Genomic DNA, 13,447 nt, shown 5'->3' with positions numbered 1-13,447 from the left:
ATTAAAGGTTCTACAAAATACCAACCAAATGATATAATAAAACTCTTAGCATATGGCTTATCCATCATTGAAGAAGTGGAAAATCTCATGTTCCATAAGGTTCTTAAAATTGATTGATACTCATTCTATTTTGTACAAGTAGGGGGGATATTCTTTCCAGCAGCTGACTTTTTTTTACATGCTTATAAAGATGTAAGATTGTCACCAGAACCTAACCCGGTCGACAGGATGCTGTCGGGGCTGTAATCTGCATTGGGGGCTGTCCATCTGAGGGCCCTCACACTCACACATGCAGAAGGAAGGCCAGTTCACCCGTCTTTGGACTCTAAATAAACCAGAGCACCCCAGAAAACCCCAGACAGATCCGTAGGAGAATATGTCAGCTCCACGCACAGGGGATCTCATTGCAGAATCAAACCCAGGTCCCAAGAGCTTTGAAACAGCCATGCTGAGAACCTTGTCACCATGTCATGTTGCCCATGAAGACTGGTGCTATCCCCTCAGCTGTCCCTGAAATGCAGAGTTTATCCCTTTTAACTGGAGCTCATGAAGAGTGTTTCAACAGATTAAGGAGGAGATTGTTGTAATTTATGAGGAAACAGACCATTGGGGTGTACTATCAATGGTTATGTTTTAGGTGTGTTAACATTTGTTGCCATTCTGCTTTGTTGTGTCAATCTGGGTTTGACTTTCCTGACTAGAGGTACCAATAATCTTTTTCTCCACAGCTTTTATGCAAATATGGATTTATCCTGAAAACATGAACTTGGTGCAATGACGGTAAGTGCCATGTCAGGTATTGTAAAGGCACGTCTAAACTTTGAGGCGTTTTTTTAAGATGCACCGTTTTGTCATTTTCAAAGCTGTTTAATGTATGTGTGGCAATGAAAATGCATATTTTTGCGGTTAATATAATCCATAGTATGCTAATTTAATAAAATTAATAGATGATTTTAGAAAATACCCTCTTGCATGTAAATAGCAAGAATGTATTTCACCTATGAATTGTTTAAATTGTCTCTAGTACAGAAAAAAAATAACTTTTGACATACTGTATGGATGTTACAGTGTAATCACATTTCACAGTTCTGAAAACATAATTCTAATTCCTGTGATTGAGCTAAATTACTATAAACATACAGTACTATGCTGTTAACATAACTAGTGTGCAATTTCATCATGAATGAAACGAGAGTAATTTATGTTCACTTAAATGTTGTGCATAATTCTGTAAGCAATCGAATTCTTTGTTCGGCGACACAGACGTAGGAGGTTTGTAACTAATTACTAAGGTGCTGGCAAACAAAGTTAAAGCGAAAGTAAGTCATTATTCCAAGAAGTTTTAAAAAAATATATATCCTCTGCTTTCCTTTCTTCTTCAACTCCTCCCTAAATCCTGTCTTGATGACGTTGTCTCCGACATAGCAGACTTCTACACTCCAAGCGCAACTGGCTGAAAGCATTTAAAACCTAAAATACCATGTATTGTACAACAAGGCAAAAATAAAATAAAAATCGACCGATTTTCTGCGCTCCAATAATGATTTATGGGAAGAGCGTCTGTTGCCCGCTGACTTAGCAGGACTTGGCAAAGGTAAACGGCTTTTTATTTAACACGGTTATCTGACTGATCTTCATTAGTAGAAAAAAATAAAAAGTGAGCATACGTCTTAAAATGCTTGCGGACAAGGGAAAGTATATGTGATTAAGTTTTAAGATGTTCTAATTACAACAGGATATTTTTATTAATATATATGCCTTTATCCCGTACTCGTGGCAAAATGCCCTTACCAACTTCTAGCCGCAGTATAGCCCCACATAACTATTATAACTTTTTTTTGAGTCCTTAGATCTCCGATCGTATCAATACAGTGTTAAGAGGGGGCTTATTTTACTTTAAGTCCAGTTCTGTTTTTGCGTAAAGAATATGTTTTTTATAACCTGAAAGCGGCCGTTGTTACATGAGCTGACATTTGTTTTAAGTTAGAAGGTTTAGACATAACGTGCTCCATAAAAAAATCAGAACCCAGACAGAAGCCCAGGCAAAGCTAATTCTGTAAATGAGTTTGAATACCCGAAGTTCATTAGTTTGCCAGATGTAGCAGTCCATTAGCTACCTGAGGTACGCTAAGATGATTTGTCCCTGCATTTGGCTTAACGGGCTTTACTGGAGCTAGGGCGTTTGGATTCAAAGTCCTCGCAGGCTGCAGTCCAGCGTTAAGAAAGAGCATGTGAAAAATGTGTTGATAGCTGGTGTGCTCAAACTTGGAACCAGAAGATCCAGCTGATTTGTCTTCTCACTCTCCTCCGAAAATATTGTTTAAACACGTAATGTAAGCAGGCAGTCTAACGATGTGTGACGCGGATTTGAACAATTTAGAAAAGTTTAAAACTGAATTAATAGAATTTTACTGACACGAATAACGGAGTGCAAACTAGCCTAGACCGGCAATAGAGTTATTGGCGATGGCTATTGTTAGTATTAAATCAAGGATTCAAAGAAATTCTTAAAACCCGGGAAATGCCCTCTAATACTTGCAAGTTTTAGCAAAGTTCAACGCTCAGCATTTTTCATTAATATCATAAAATCTCACTCTAGTAGGAATTTCCGGTCTCTAAACAGTCTTATTGAAAAAAAAAATAGAAGTTCATATAGACATATTTTAGTTGATACACTGCAGTATTCGATACACTATGCATCTCCTGCATTAATTTCTAAACGCATAAACATTTGATGAATTTTAACTTGTCAATGGGAATCTTATCAAGATACGGGTCATATCCCTGTCTCTTGTCCTGTCTAGTAGTGTAATAATTCATCCTTATCCAACCAATAAATCTGGAGTCCTGAAAAAGTGTAGTTAGGGCATATAATGGATATTTAGAAATTATTCTGTTAAGGAAGTATCTGCGTATTATAGTGAGACTGTGATAGAGTGTCAAGCAGTGTATGAGTAATTTCCATTGTAGAGCCTTTAGTAAAATACTGTAAAAAGTGTTCATACTTAAATTATTGTTAGAAAAGAAAGGTGACAAAGATGATGCCACAATCTATTGCTTACACGTTTTTCAAATAACTGGTTTTAAATATTCAGAATTAAAAGTGCTGTTTTGTTATAAATGTATCCATCACTGTGATGGATAGAGTTAGTGATTCAATCATTATGTAGAGCAACCAAATCAATTTTCACATTAAATATGGGCACAAAGGAAAGGATTCAAACATTTTGTCACAAATTACTTGAATTGCGTTTTAAAAATGTCAATCTTTTCAATCCATGGTAGCTGCAGTATTTAAGAAGATGCATCACGTAACCATAAATTCCTAAAAAAAAGTGCTCTATCTGACCTCAAATTTGTGATACATTTATCCAGTGATGATCCTTATCTGGCTTTGGGTATGTTCCAAGCATTTCCAGTCACAGAAACACGATCTGGAAGCTGGAACAACACAGATTACAGTCACACACCTCTCCTGTCATTCGGATTACAGCAATCCGAACTAGAGCACTCTCGTTACAGATTGTGTGAACATAGTATTCATTCCTCCAGTGGTACAGATAACACTAATGTCTGCGGCTCCATTGGCGAGATAACATCACCCTCGCTTATGAATCCGGATTCAGCTATACAGCACATTGATGGACAGCAGAAAGTTGATTTGATGGTGTATAGGCTTCTGTTTACAGGCTGTGAAAAGGGACAGTTCTACATATAGTAGAACTATATGTATATGGGGGTATATAGTAGACTATGTGAGAGGCGATATAACTACTCATCAGACACAGCCAGGAATCACAAATCGCTGGTTTTGCAGCCATATCACCCTGCAACTCACTGCAAATGGCAGCCCACTGAGGCTCAGCAAGTGTGAGCCTGGTCAGTACCTGGATGGAGACCTGAGAAAAACTGTGGTTGCTGCTGGAAGAGGTGTTAGTGGGGCCAGTAGGGGGCGCTCACCATGTGGTCTGTGTGGCTCCTAATGCCCCAGTATAGTGACGGGGACACTGTACTGTAAAAAGATGCCATCGTTCTGATGAGACGTAAAACTGAGGTCCTGACTCTCTGTGGTCATTATTAATCCCAAGACGTTTTCTCGAAAAGAGTAGGGATGTTACCCAGGCATCCTGGCCAAATTTCCCATTGGCCTTTACCAGTCATTGGCTCCTAATAATCCCCATCTATGAATTGGCTTAATCACTCTGCTCTCCTCCCCACTGAGAGCTGGTGTGTGGGGAGAGTACTGGTGCACTATGGCTGCTGGCACATCATCCAGGTGGGGCTGCACACTGGTGCTGGTGGAGGGGATCCCCATTACCTGTAGAGAGCTTTAAGTGGAGTGTCCAGAAAAGTGCTATATAAGTATAAGCAATTATTATTATTAATTAATTATAGATCTGTGCAGGAACATTCCAAGTGTCCTAAAACAATTAGATAGCAGTTATGAGGTGTAGATGCCCTAAAGCCATTGATGCCAGTGGTGGCCAAACAAGGTCATCCATTGTTGAGCTAGTTTTTGATTACGTGTTGGGTTTATTATTTTGGGTTTTGTGTTTATTTAACAGTCATACAGTGTAGATTTCCATGGAATTTTCTAAATTATGTGACAAAGTTTGAATGCTTACATTCTTCAACTACAGAATTACAGTACATCTACAGAAGTTCTAATAAGCAGAAAATGCAGAACTAGGAAATTGTGCTCTCAGCTGAATTGATTCGTTTTTTCTAATTAAAGCTCCTACTGTATTTGATTCAACATGTATGGTAATTGAGATTTTCTTACTCATTGTGGACTCCGCACTCTGCAATAACCTTGTGAAAACAAATCACACCAACAACCAACACGTTTTAAGAGAAATACAGTATAGTATAAACATGGGTTCTAAAGTACTCAGGCATTAAGAAGTGTGCCTACGTAATTACTGGCAGGGAGTTTTTTGAAACATTTAAAAAATCAATGCAAGGTACAGTATATCCTGTAAACAGACTTTTATCCAATGTGTGGTATAGATTACTTTAGTCTAGAAAAACCCCAAGCAGCACATTTTACTTGCAGTTTTCTAAATGCCGAAGGAATGCTAAATTCTTAGACATACAGCTGAATCCAATTATTGTGAGCATGCAGAGACTTCAAACTTCAAACCCATGGCCCTGCTTATTATTTTTTTTCTTATTCCATCCCATTTGTTTTAGATTCTTCAGAAATGGTCTGGTCCCACCTCTGATGTCAGAATGAGGACCTATACGCGTGGGGCCCCCACAGTGTTTTTCATAACCCTGTTCTGCTTTTCCCTGGCCCTGTCGCTGGAAGAAGACCCCAGTGGTGGAATCCCTTTCCTTGGTGGGAATTACGATGGCCACCCCATGCTGTATTTCTCCAGGGAGGAGGTGGGAGCCCTGCAACGTCAGGGTCGGGGCACGCACTTGCACATCGCCGCCAAGATCCAAGAGGCGGGCCGGACCATGCTCGCCCACCCCGAAGAGTACCTCCCGCCCTGGAGCCCGGCGGACTTCAGCGCCCGCTGGAACGAAATCTATGGGAATAACCTGGGAGTGCTGTCCATGTTCTGCGTGCTGTTCCCCGAAACCGAGAGGGCCCTGGACCTGGCGAGGGAGTACATGGAAAGGATGGCAGCGCAGCCTAGTTGGTATATTTTTGTCTTTGTTTTCTCCTCGCGCGCGGCTCTCCCTGCCCCTGCTGTGATTCCCTCAGCCCCAGTCCCCAGACAGAGGGGAAAAAGGCCCTCACGCCACAGGACCAGGTGCCAGGCTTCAGCTGAGTTTGACACCGTCTAGATGTCGGAGGGGGTGATTAATGTAACAGGGCTCACTGCGCCAAGCCAGTAACTGTACATTTACAAGAATGTGCCAGCAGCCCACAGCCAGGCTAAGGCAGAGCTTTGTGTTGGGATTAGACACATTATGTAGGTATTCTAGATTTGGATGGTAAGGACTACAAATTTGTTTAATCATTACAACAGTGCTGTAATGCATTTTACACAGTGCTATTTTTTGTGCTCGCCCCATATTGATATTCCTGTAGCCGGTAATGATTAAAGTTTTAATTAATTTTTTTTACAAGTACAACTCGAATTAAAAAGACCTGAAGAAGGCCAGTGAGCCCACTTTGCACATACATACAAGTGCTAATTGATCCTAAAACTCTTTCATCTGGGTTAAATGTAACAAATATGAGGGACAATGAAATAAGGTTTATAAGATAAAGGTTATTTAAACAGGTCTCTGGAGGTATGCACATTTGTTTTCTCTAATGACATGACCATGGTTTGTTAGTAAAATGATGCCCCAAAATGCAATGGTTTAAAGTAAAATATTACACACAATACCTTTAGTGCCTATATAAAAATATTTTCTACTGAAGCTAAACTTGTTGTCAGCAAACATTAATTCAGGCCTGAAAGTCTTCTAGGAAATTAATCTTCTAACATTAAGGGGAATGTTGAGAAAGAATAAAAATCTGATAAGTGGTTTAACACTTGAGTGCTATTTATGCTTAAGTGAGAAAAAAACAGCATTGCCTAAGCTTACTGCTTAGATAAGGTTAGATGTCTGAGATAGTTCAACACACTGCATATTTTTACAGGAAATCTGTGGTTTGTGAATTTTACCCACAATAACTCTAGCTCATCCATTTGTGTATGCTAAGCAGTTTTAGGGGAAGTTTTTGCTTATTTTTGCATGTTTATAACAAATTGCAGCTGTGATTAGGAGTCATTGAATGTAACACCTCTTACGTTTTGAGTTATTGAATATTTTCTTTTTTAGAGATCATGTTTTGTCCTTGTTTTATATTAAATAAAAATGCTATTTAATAACTATACATTACATATTATCCTTCCATCAACCTTTTTGACCCAGTTTTAACTATACAGACTTCCTGGGCTTTATTGTCCTTCACTTGTAACTTAAATTTAATTTAATCTTCTAGAAACTCCTTTCTCCTTTTCCTGGGTGGAGCGCTGGCTCTGTAGCCAAGGATCTGTGCCTGTGGCTGGAAGGTTGCCGGTTCATATCCCGCGGCTGGCAGAGGAATCCTACTCTGTTGGGCCCCTGAGCAAGGCCCTTAACCCCAGCTGCTCCAGGGGTGCTGTATAAATGGCTGACCCTGCACTCTGACCCCCAGCTTCTCTCCCTGTCTGTGTGTCTCATGGAGAGCAGGCTGGGGTCTGTGAAAAGACTAAAATTCCCAAAACAAGAAATTGTATATGGCCAATAAAGTGAACTGATCTGAAGTTTGTTGAAAAATGATTTATGACACCTGAAAAAGGCTCCATGGCAGAAACATTGTGTTTTCTTTCTTCTTTTTTTCAGCATGGAATAAACCTATTACTTGTTCCTTTGCAGTCTACGCATGCTGACAGGGCTACCCACCCGAAGAACTAAGTGTGTTCACATGCCTTTGGAATTGTAGATATTACAGAGATACCCCTTGTCTTACCAGAGTTCAGTTTATTTTTCATATGCTCAAATGTCTGTTTGCATGCATGATTTAATACAAAGACACATTTACCACAGTAAATTCATCTCTTCTACCTTGATCAATGCTTACAATAATAAATTAATGTCCAATAAATATTGCAAAAATGCTGATACTACTAAATTAGTATAGTTAAATTAATCAGTCAATTACATTATTTAAAATAAACCTAACAAAGAGCTTTTCAGAGAACCATGAATATGAGCTTTTGCATTCTAGTTTATTCTTTCCCTAGTCCTGGCTGAACTGAGTCACCTTATTATCTAAGACTGTGGAGAAAATTAACGTCAACATTTGCAGTGATGAATGCTGTAAGAATTTATGTGTTTATGTTAGAAACTGTGTTTAGCAGCTCCTAGAGAATGCTGCTTAACATGTTTCCAGTCAGGGGAAATCAAACATTTACTGTAAGTGTGAAGTTAATAATGTGGTGCAAATGTTCAGTGGTTTGTGCTCTGTAAAGCTTCAGTGCTTCTCAAAAACCGTACTAGTAAAACCGTTTTCATTGGATATTCAGCCATGTGATTATTATTATGTCTTTATTTCATTCACTTACTGTATATACATGCCAGTGTTAGATGAGTTTGAGTTGGTTAGGGTGTCATTAGCTGCACAATAAGATCCCCTGTGGCTTGCTAGGAGCCTGCGAGATTGAGCAGTGTGTTATTAATTAGAGAAAGTGACATCCGTTCAGTGCAAGTTTCATCAGCCCTGCTATCATTGCATCTGCTGTAGCTATGACATTATTACACAGCCTCCATTAGATATGATTGACAACATAAATTTGTGGTGGTCATAATCATGTTCGTAGTTTTACGCCTCTGGCTCAGTAAAGATGCAGCTACAGTATATTGTGAGAAAAATGAAGTGATTTCAAGAAAAGGCTTGTTTATGAGAAGGCAAGCTATTATTATTGAGGCTGAAACCAAAGATCTAGCATTCCAGTAAGAGTTTTTCTTAGCAAAGAAGATTTAGTGTATACCTTTTTGTATACCTTACTTATATATTTTATGTATACCTTTATGTTTTATAAACTGCGTATAAAGAAGATTCTGTTTTAATCTGTAAAAGCAAAAAAGTCTCTCAAGACAGTTTACTGACTTGTAACTTAACAAAAATCACTTCTCTCTTTTCCTGTAATGTTGTGACGAGAATGGGATACATATTTACAGTACGTGTTTCTGTTATCCTGCCTAGAGAAGCATTGAATAGAACACCTTAAAATAATGAATGGAAGTGATTAAAATGCCAGGAGAGTAGAAAAATACAGTATCTCTCCATAAGGCTTTTTGGTCTGTTTAGTCATGTGCATAAAGCTAACTTGCTGTTCCAAGTGTGCAAGAAATGTTAATAGAGCACATCAATAGGTGCCATTCACAAGCATCAATACTGCACTTCATTTTCCTTGTCCAACCAGGACTCCAGTTAATTAAAGAAAATATTCACAGACCGAGAATGTAGTGTTATATCTCAAAATAGTTCCATGCTGTGACGTAGTAGAGATGTTTTACTTTTCTGTGAGTTTTGCAGTTTTCTGATTAAAAAGCATGAGAGAGTTTAACATTAAGATGAGGCCATTGCAGTGCAATCTGGAATCTGGGCATCGGTTTGCTGAGCTCTTCTAACTCTTTCTTTAAAGTTTCTTAAGACCAGAGTTTTTTAAAATAAATTCCATCTGTCTTCATCCATGCAAAATGAAGGAGCCAGCAGAAACAGCTTTTCAAGCTGCCATGCTCATCTCATTGGATTGATCATTTTGGTTTGGTATGCTAATTAAAATTCAAGCATGACTGCTTGTTTTAAGGACAGCTTGGCTATGTTTAAATGCATGTGTAGGAGTTTTGGCAAGCGGTAATTGGAGACGGCATAAATATCTCAGGAGACCAGGATAAAGTGCAGAAATGCACTTCGTTTGATGGTGTCTTCACATACAGATTTTCTTGGAATGAATAAATGGAAATAACCAAAACAAGGGAAGATGAGCTTTTCAGAAACTGCCCTGCAGTGGGTAGTTAATATTTAGGTTTGGTCTGTATGATGGAAAACTGAGTTTCTTCATTGCAGTGCAAATGATTTGCATAAAACTTACTAAAATGCACTGGAATGCTTCATATCTTAATTCTGAAATCTGCCACAGTTAACAGACAAAGTAACCACTAAACATGGATTTTCACAAATGAACAGCTCGTGATATATGTTCTCTCTTTACTAACACTTTTATTATGGTTTTAAAATTTCACAGAAAACCTTGAAAGTGGCTCTGAAAACATCGCTGACTGAGGTCTCTGTGACCCTTAATTATAGAGCCACTAGCTTGTGGAAAAGAACCATATCCCCACTATGATCCAAAAGCACATGGCTTATGTTTGTACTTAGATCACTGCACATGTTTTTAACCTTATTTTGCTAGAATACTTTTTATTGATATTGTATAGTTTGCCTTCTTAAACCACCTAATCCCTCTCCTGCTTACTCTTTTTTTCTAAAGTAAAAAAAATAATTCTATCTGATAACCCTTATATAATCTCATTCAATAAATCTACTGTATATGGAGAACTGTTAAGGACAGTGGTAACATCCAGAAAATGGGATAAAACAGAAAAAAAACTGCTTAATAGATGCCTCTCTAGATTAGCAACACTTGTGTTGCTTAAAGTGTATTTTGTGTTTCTGTAGATATATGCCTATTACATTTTTGAGTGGGTAGCTGGAAAGATTCATAAATAAGAATTCACCTTTCCCCTCTCTCTTACAGTTTAAATGTATTAAAATGAAAGAATGCATATTTACTGGCACTGACCATCTTCAATTTGGAAGTGCGAAGAATGATGTTAAATGCCAGCAACTGTTTACAAAAAAGACATTTTTGCATTGTCTACTAAAAAACAGATATATGTTATGAAAATGTTAATTGTTCATTATCTGACCCTCTTCTTCAGAAACATTTATAAGGTCTTCTGAGTAACGCCTGCACTGACTGACCTCAAACTTGGCAGATTTTATCAATCATACCAAATCTTCTGCAGTACTGCTCCTAGAATGGTGCAGTGGCCATCTGAAAGTCTAAATACACCCTGTGTATTGATCACTGTGGTTGCTTGTTCAAACAATGTACAGTAGGGTGTTCTCCTAGTTTAATTGCTATAATAGTTTAAATTATCTTGCATGTAATAGACGTCAGCCATACTGGGCTATAATTACTTCAGTTTTCTCATTGTTTTTTGGATGGACATTACATTATCAAGTCTACAGTCCCTTGTTACTAAAAATGTCACTCACACAATGGGTCATAAAGTATTCATCGAACAACAACATGTTTAGCAAACATTTTCTGCTCACATTTTGTCCAAATAGCTCCAAACTAATTGGTGTAATTACAAACAAGAGGAGTGTTTATGAAAATTGGTTTCCAGTGTCAACCGAGGTGGATGTCTGATATTTTTACACAGAATTCAAACTACCTTTAACCCTGAAACAGCTGTACTAATTAGCTTAAAATCTGGCAGGTTTCATTAGCACTCAAACCTGCTTCAGGTTTCTGCCTTAATGTCGAATATGATGCACCAAGACTGTTATGATTGCAGCAGATCATGATGTGCTAGGTGACACTTGGAAAGTGTCATTCTAGTGAGAAGGACAGTACAATAGGATAAGACAGGGCATCTCTATACCCCCAACTGCTCCTAAAAACTGTTTGACCAATTAATTTCAAACTTGTTAAGCATTATTCTAGTGACAATACAATTAGCCCCTTGTAGATAAGCGTTTTTGTTTACGAGTGTGAATTTAAGTATCCATATACTTGACTAGTTTACTAACTATTCCAAAGTCTAGATCATTAATATAAATTAAGAGCATAGTGATCATAGTACAGATCCCTGTGGTACTCCACATCACACTAATTTGAGTATGCCCCCTTTATCCGAACCCTTTGCTGTCTAGTTCATAACCAGTTCTCAATCCAATCCCAACACTTATACACTTTCGAATGCCAACCACCTGCAATTCAGGAATTAATCTTTTATGGGAAACTTTATAAAAAGCTGTCTGAGAACCTAAATACGTGTAGAGCATATGATATGGTGTATTGATTACTGAGGTTGCTTGTTCAAACAACATAGGCGATCCTCTAGTTTAGTTGTTACAGTAGTTTTAGTTATCTTGCATGTAATAGAAGTCCTCCTGTTTTCTTGTTGTTTTTTGGATGGGCACTACATTAGCAATTCTGTAGTTCCTAGTTACTAAGTACTGTACCTGTGTTTAGAGACTGTTGCAAGAGTTGTGTCAGTGATTTCTAAATAAACTCTCTCATTTCCATGCGTACAATTGGTAAGGTACCATTGGAGATTTATTCATCTTATTGCTTCAATTATCTGAAACACTTCCATTTTTTCTGTGCTAATACAATTCAGTCCAGAGCTTTGTCCTTCCACTGCCTGAAGCATATTTTTGACTTGACCTGAGTAAAATACACATTTAGTAAATCAACCATTTTCCTTTAATTATTTATAAATTTTTATCCCATTGTCACTGTATTTGTGCCAGATATGTTGTACTACATCCTTGATGGTTTTTGCTGTTTTATCAATGCGGTAACTTTAATATTTATTAAGCCTCCTTTCTCTTAGCCATATTAATATCTTTTTGCCTGTGCTTGCAATACTTTGTTTTCGAAAGCTTTCTAATACATCTTTTTTAACTGTCCTGTTGCTCACTTGTTCCTTATTTGTCCAAATGAATACTTTGTAAACACGTATATATGTTTGGACAAATTTTGTAATTGTCCTATAATACAGAATAAATATTATTTCTATAAAAGTTAAAATGATTATTTCAGGAAACAGGTTCTTGTAATAGTCTTTATAAGATTTTGAAAAATGGCAGGCTGTGTTTGAGTTGTGACTTTAGTTGATGGGTGGATAAAACAGGTGTTCCATACAAAATACTGTATTTCTAAGGACAATCCTCTTTTTAATGCCTTTCTCTCGTGTATTTTTTTCTTATGAGCAGTTTGTCACAAATGTGCCATTGTCTCTGTTTGTACATACTGTAGTCTTTTGTAACGTAACCTCTGACAGATACTGAAATGCCAGATTCAGTATCTGTCCAGGAATTGGTGCTAATTGGAGGAAAGACTGTGTGTTTTGATACTGGATATCAGTTTCACTCTGACACAGTCTCTTTATGTTTATTCCTGAAAAGAATCACATAAGCAATACACTATCTTTGCTGTGTTCAGAATTTGCACATTTTCATTTCAGAGGTTTAAATACAGACTTATTATTAAACAATTCCAAACCAAGCTACAGTATATACACTTTTGTCGTCTAAACATCACATATGAGCATTGTTTGTTCCTTCTTGCAGTTTGTATCTTGTAACTATGGCCTGGGAAAGCCAAGGAGATTAGTTCTAATTGCAAAATATTTGATATATCTAAATTATGTTTCCCAAAGATTTTTTTTAATTACATAAAAATCCAAACATTGATATGCAAAGGTACCACTTATTTTTTCCATTACACCAAGGGGAAGACTGATTTTATCGTTTCCCTTATACTGTACATTGGCAATGGCTTTGAACACATAGATCACATTGCTGTACACTTTGTTGTTAGAGTAATGTGTGAAACAGATGTTTTCCTGAATTGTATTGGGATTTTTTTGTGCCTTGGTCAAGAGAAGCATTGCAATATAGAATTTCTGCTTGTGCACTGCCCCCTTTAATACTGAATTCTTAATTATGCATTATGAATTATGTACTATTTACATAAAATTATGCATATTCTATTAGAAATCATAATAAAGGTTTTTTAGTCTTTTAGCCAGAAAGTATCATAAGCCAGCTAATAATTATTAACAAATCCTGCTTTGATGCTTGAGAAATATGGTTGCATGAGGCACTAAGCAGTGCTCAGCAGCAAATTAAAAGGTTTTATATTACTTGTCA

General features: G+C 37.4%; 1 protein-coding gene and 1 long non-coding RNA gene across 4 annotated transcripts in view; both read left to right on the top strand.

Annotated features, from left to right (window-relative positions):
- The window catches only part of LOC148675449 (uncharacterized), a 304,725-nt gene that overhangs the window by 268,510 nt on the left and 22,768 nt on the right, over positions 1 to 13,447 (top strand). The window lies entirely within an intron of this gene.
- Positions 1,435 to 13,447, top strand: part of dse (dermatan sulfate epimerase) — a 30,406-nt gene continuing 18,393 nt past the window's right edge. The window contains exons 1-2 of one of the 3 annotated variants that reach the window (XM_088626800.1): positions 1,435 to 1,594; positions 5,315 to 5,648. In XM_088626800.1, coding sequence (XP_088482926.1) covers positions 5,365 to 5,648 — 284 coding nt within the window. In that variant the 5' untranslated portion in view covers positions 1,435 to 1,594; positions 5,315 to 5,364. Of the gene's footprint in view, positions 1,595 to 5,193; positions 5,649 to 13,447 lie in introns of those variants that run through there. The other 2 variants (XM_088626799.1, XM_088626801.1) reach the window with 2 other exon arrangements.

The sequence above is a fragment of the Lepisosteus platostomus genome, chromosome 3 (assembly GCF_059453375.1).
Source record: "Lepisosteus platostomus isolate fLepPlt1 chromosome 3, fLepPlt1.hap1, whole genome shotgun sequence".
Taxonomy (NCBI): Eukaryota; Metazoa; Chordata; class Actinopteri; order Semionotiformes; family Lepisosteidae; genus Lepisosteus; species Lepisosteus platostomus.
This window is presented reverse-complemented; position numbering and strand designations above follow the sequence as displayed.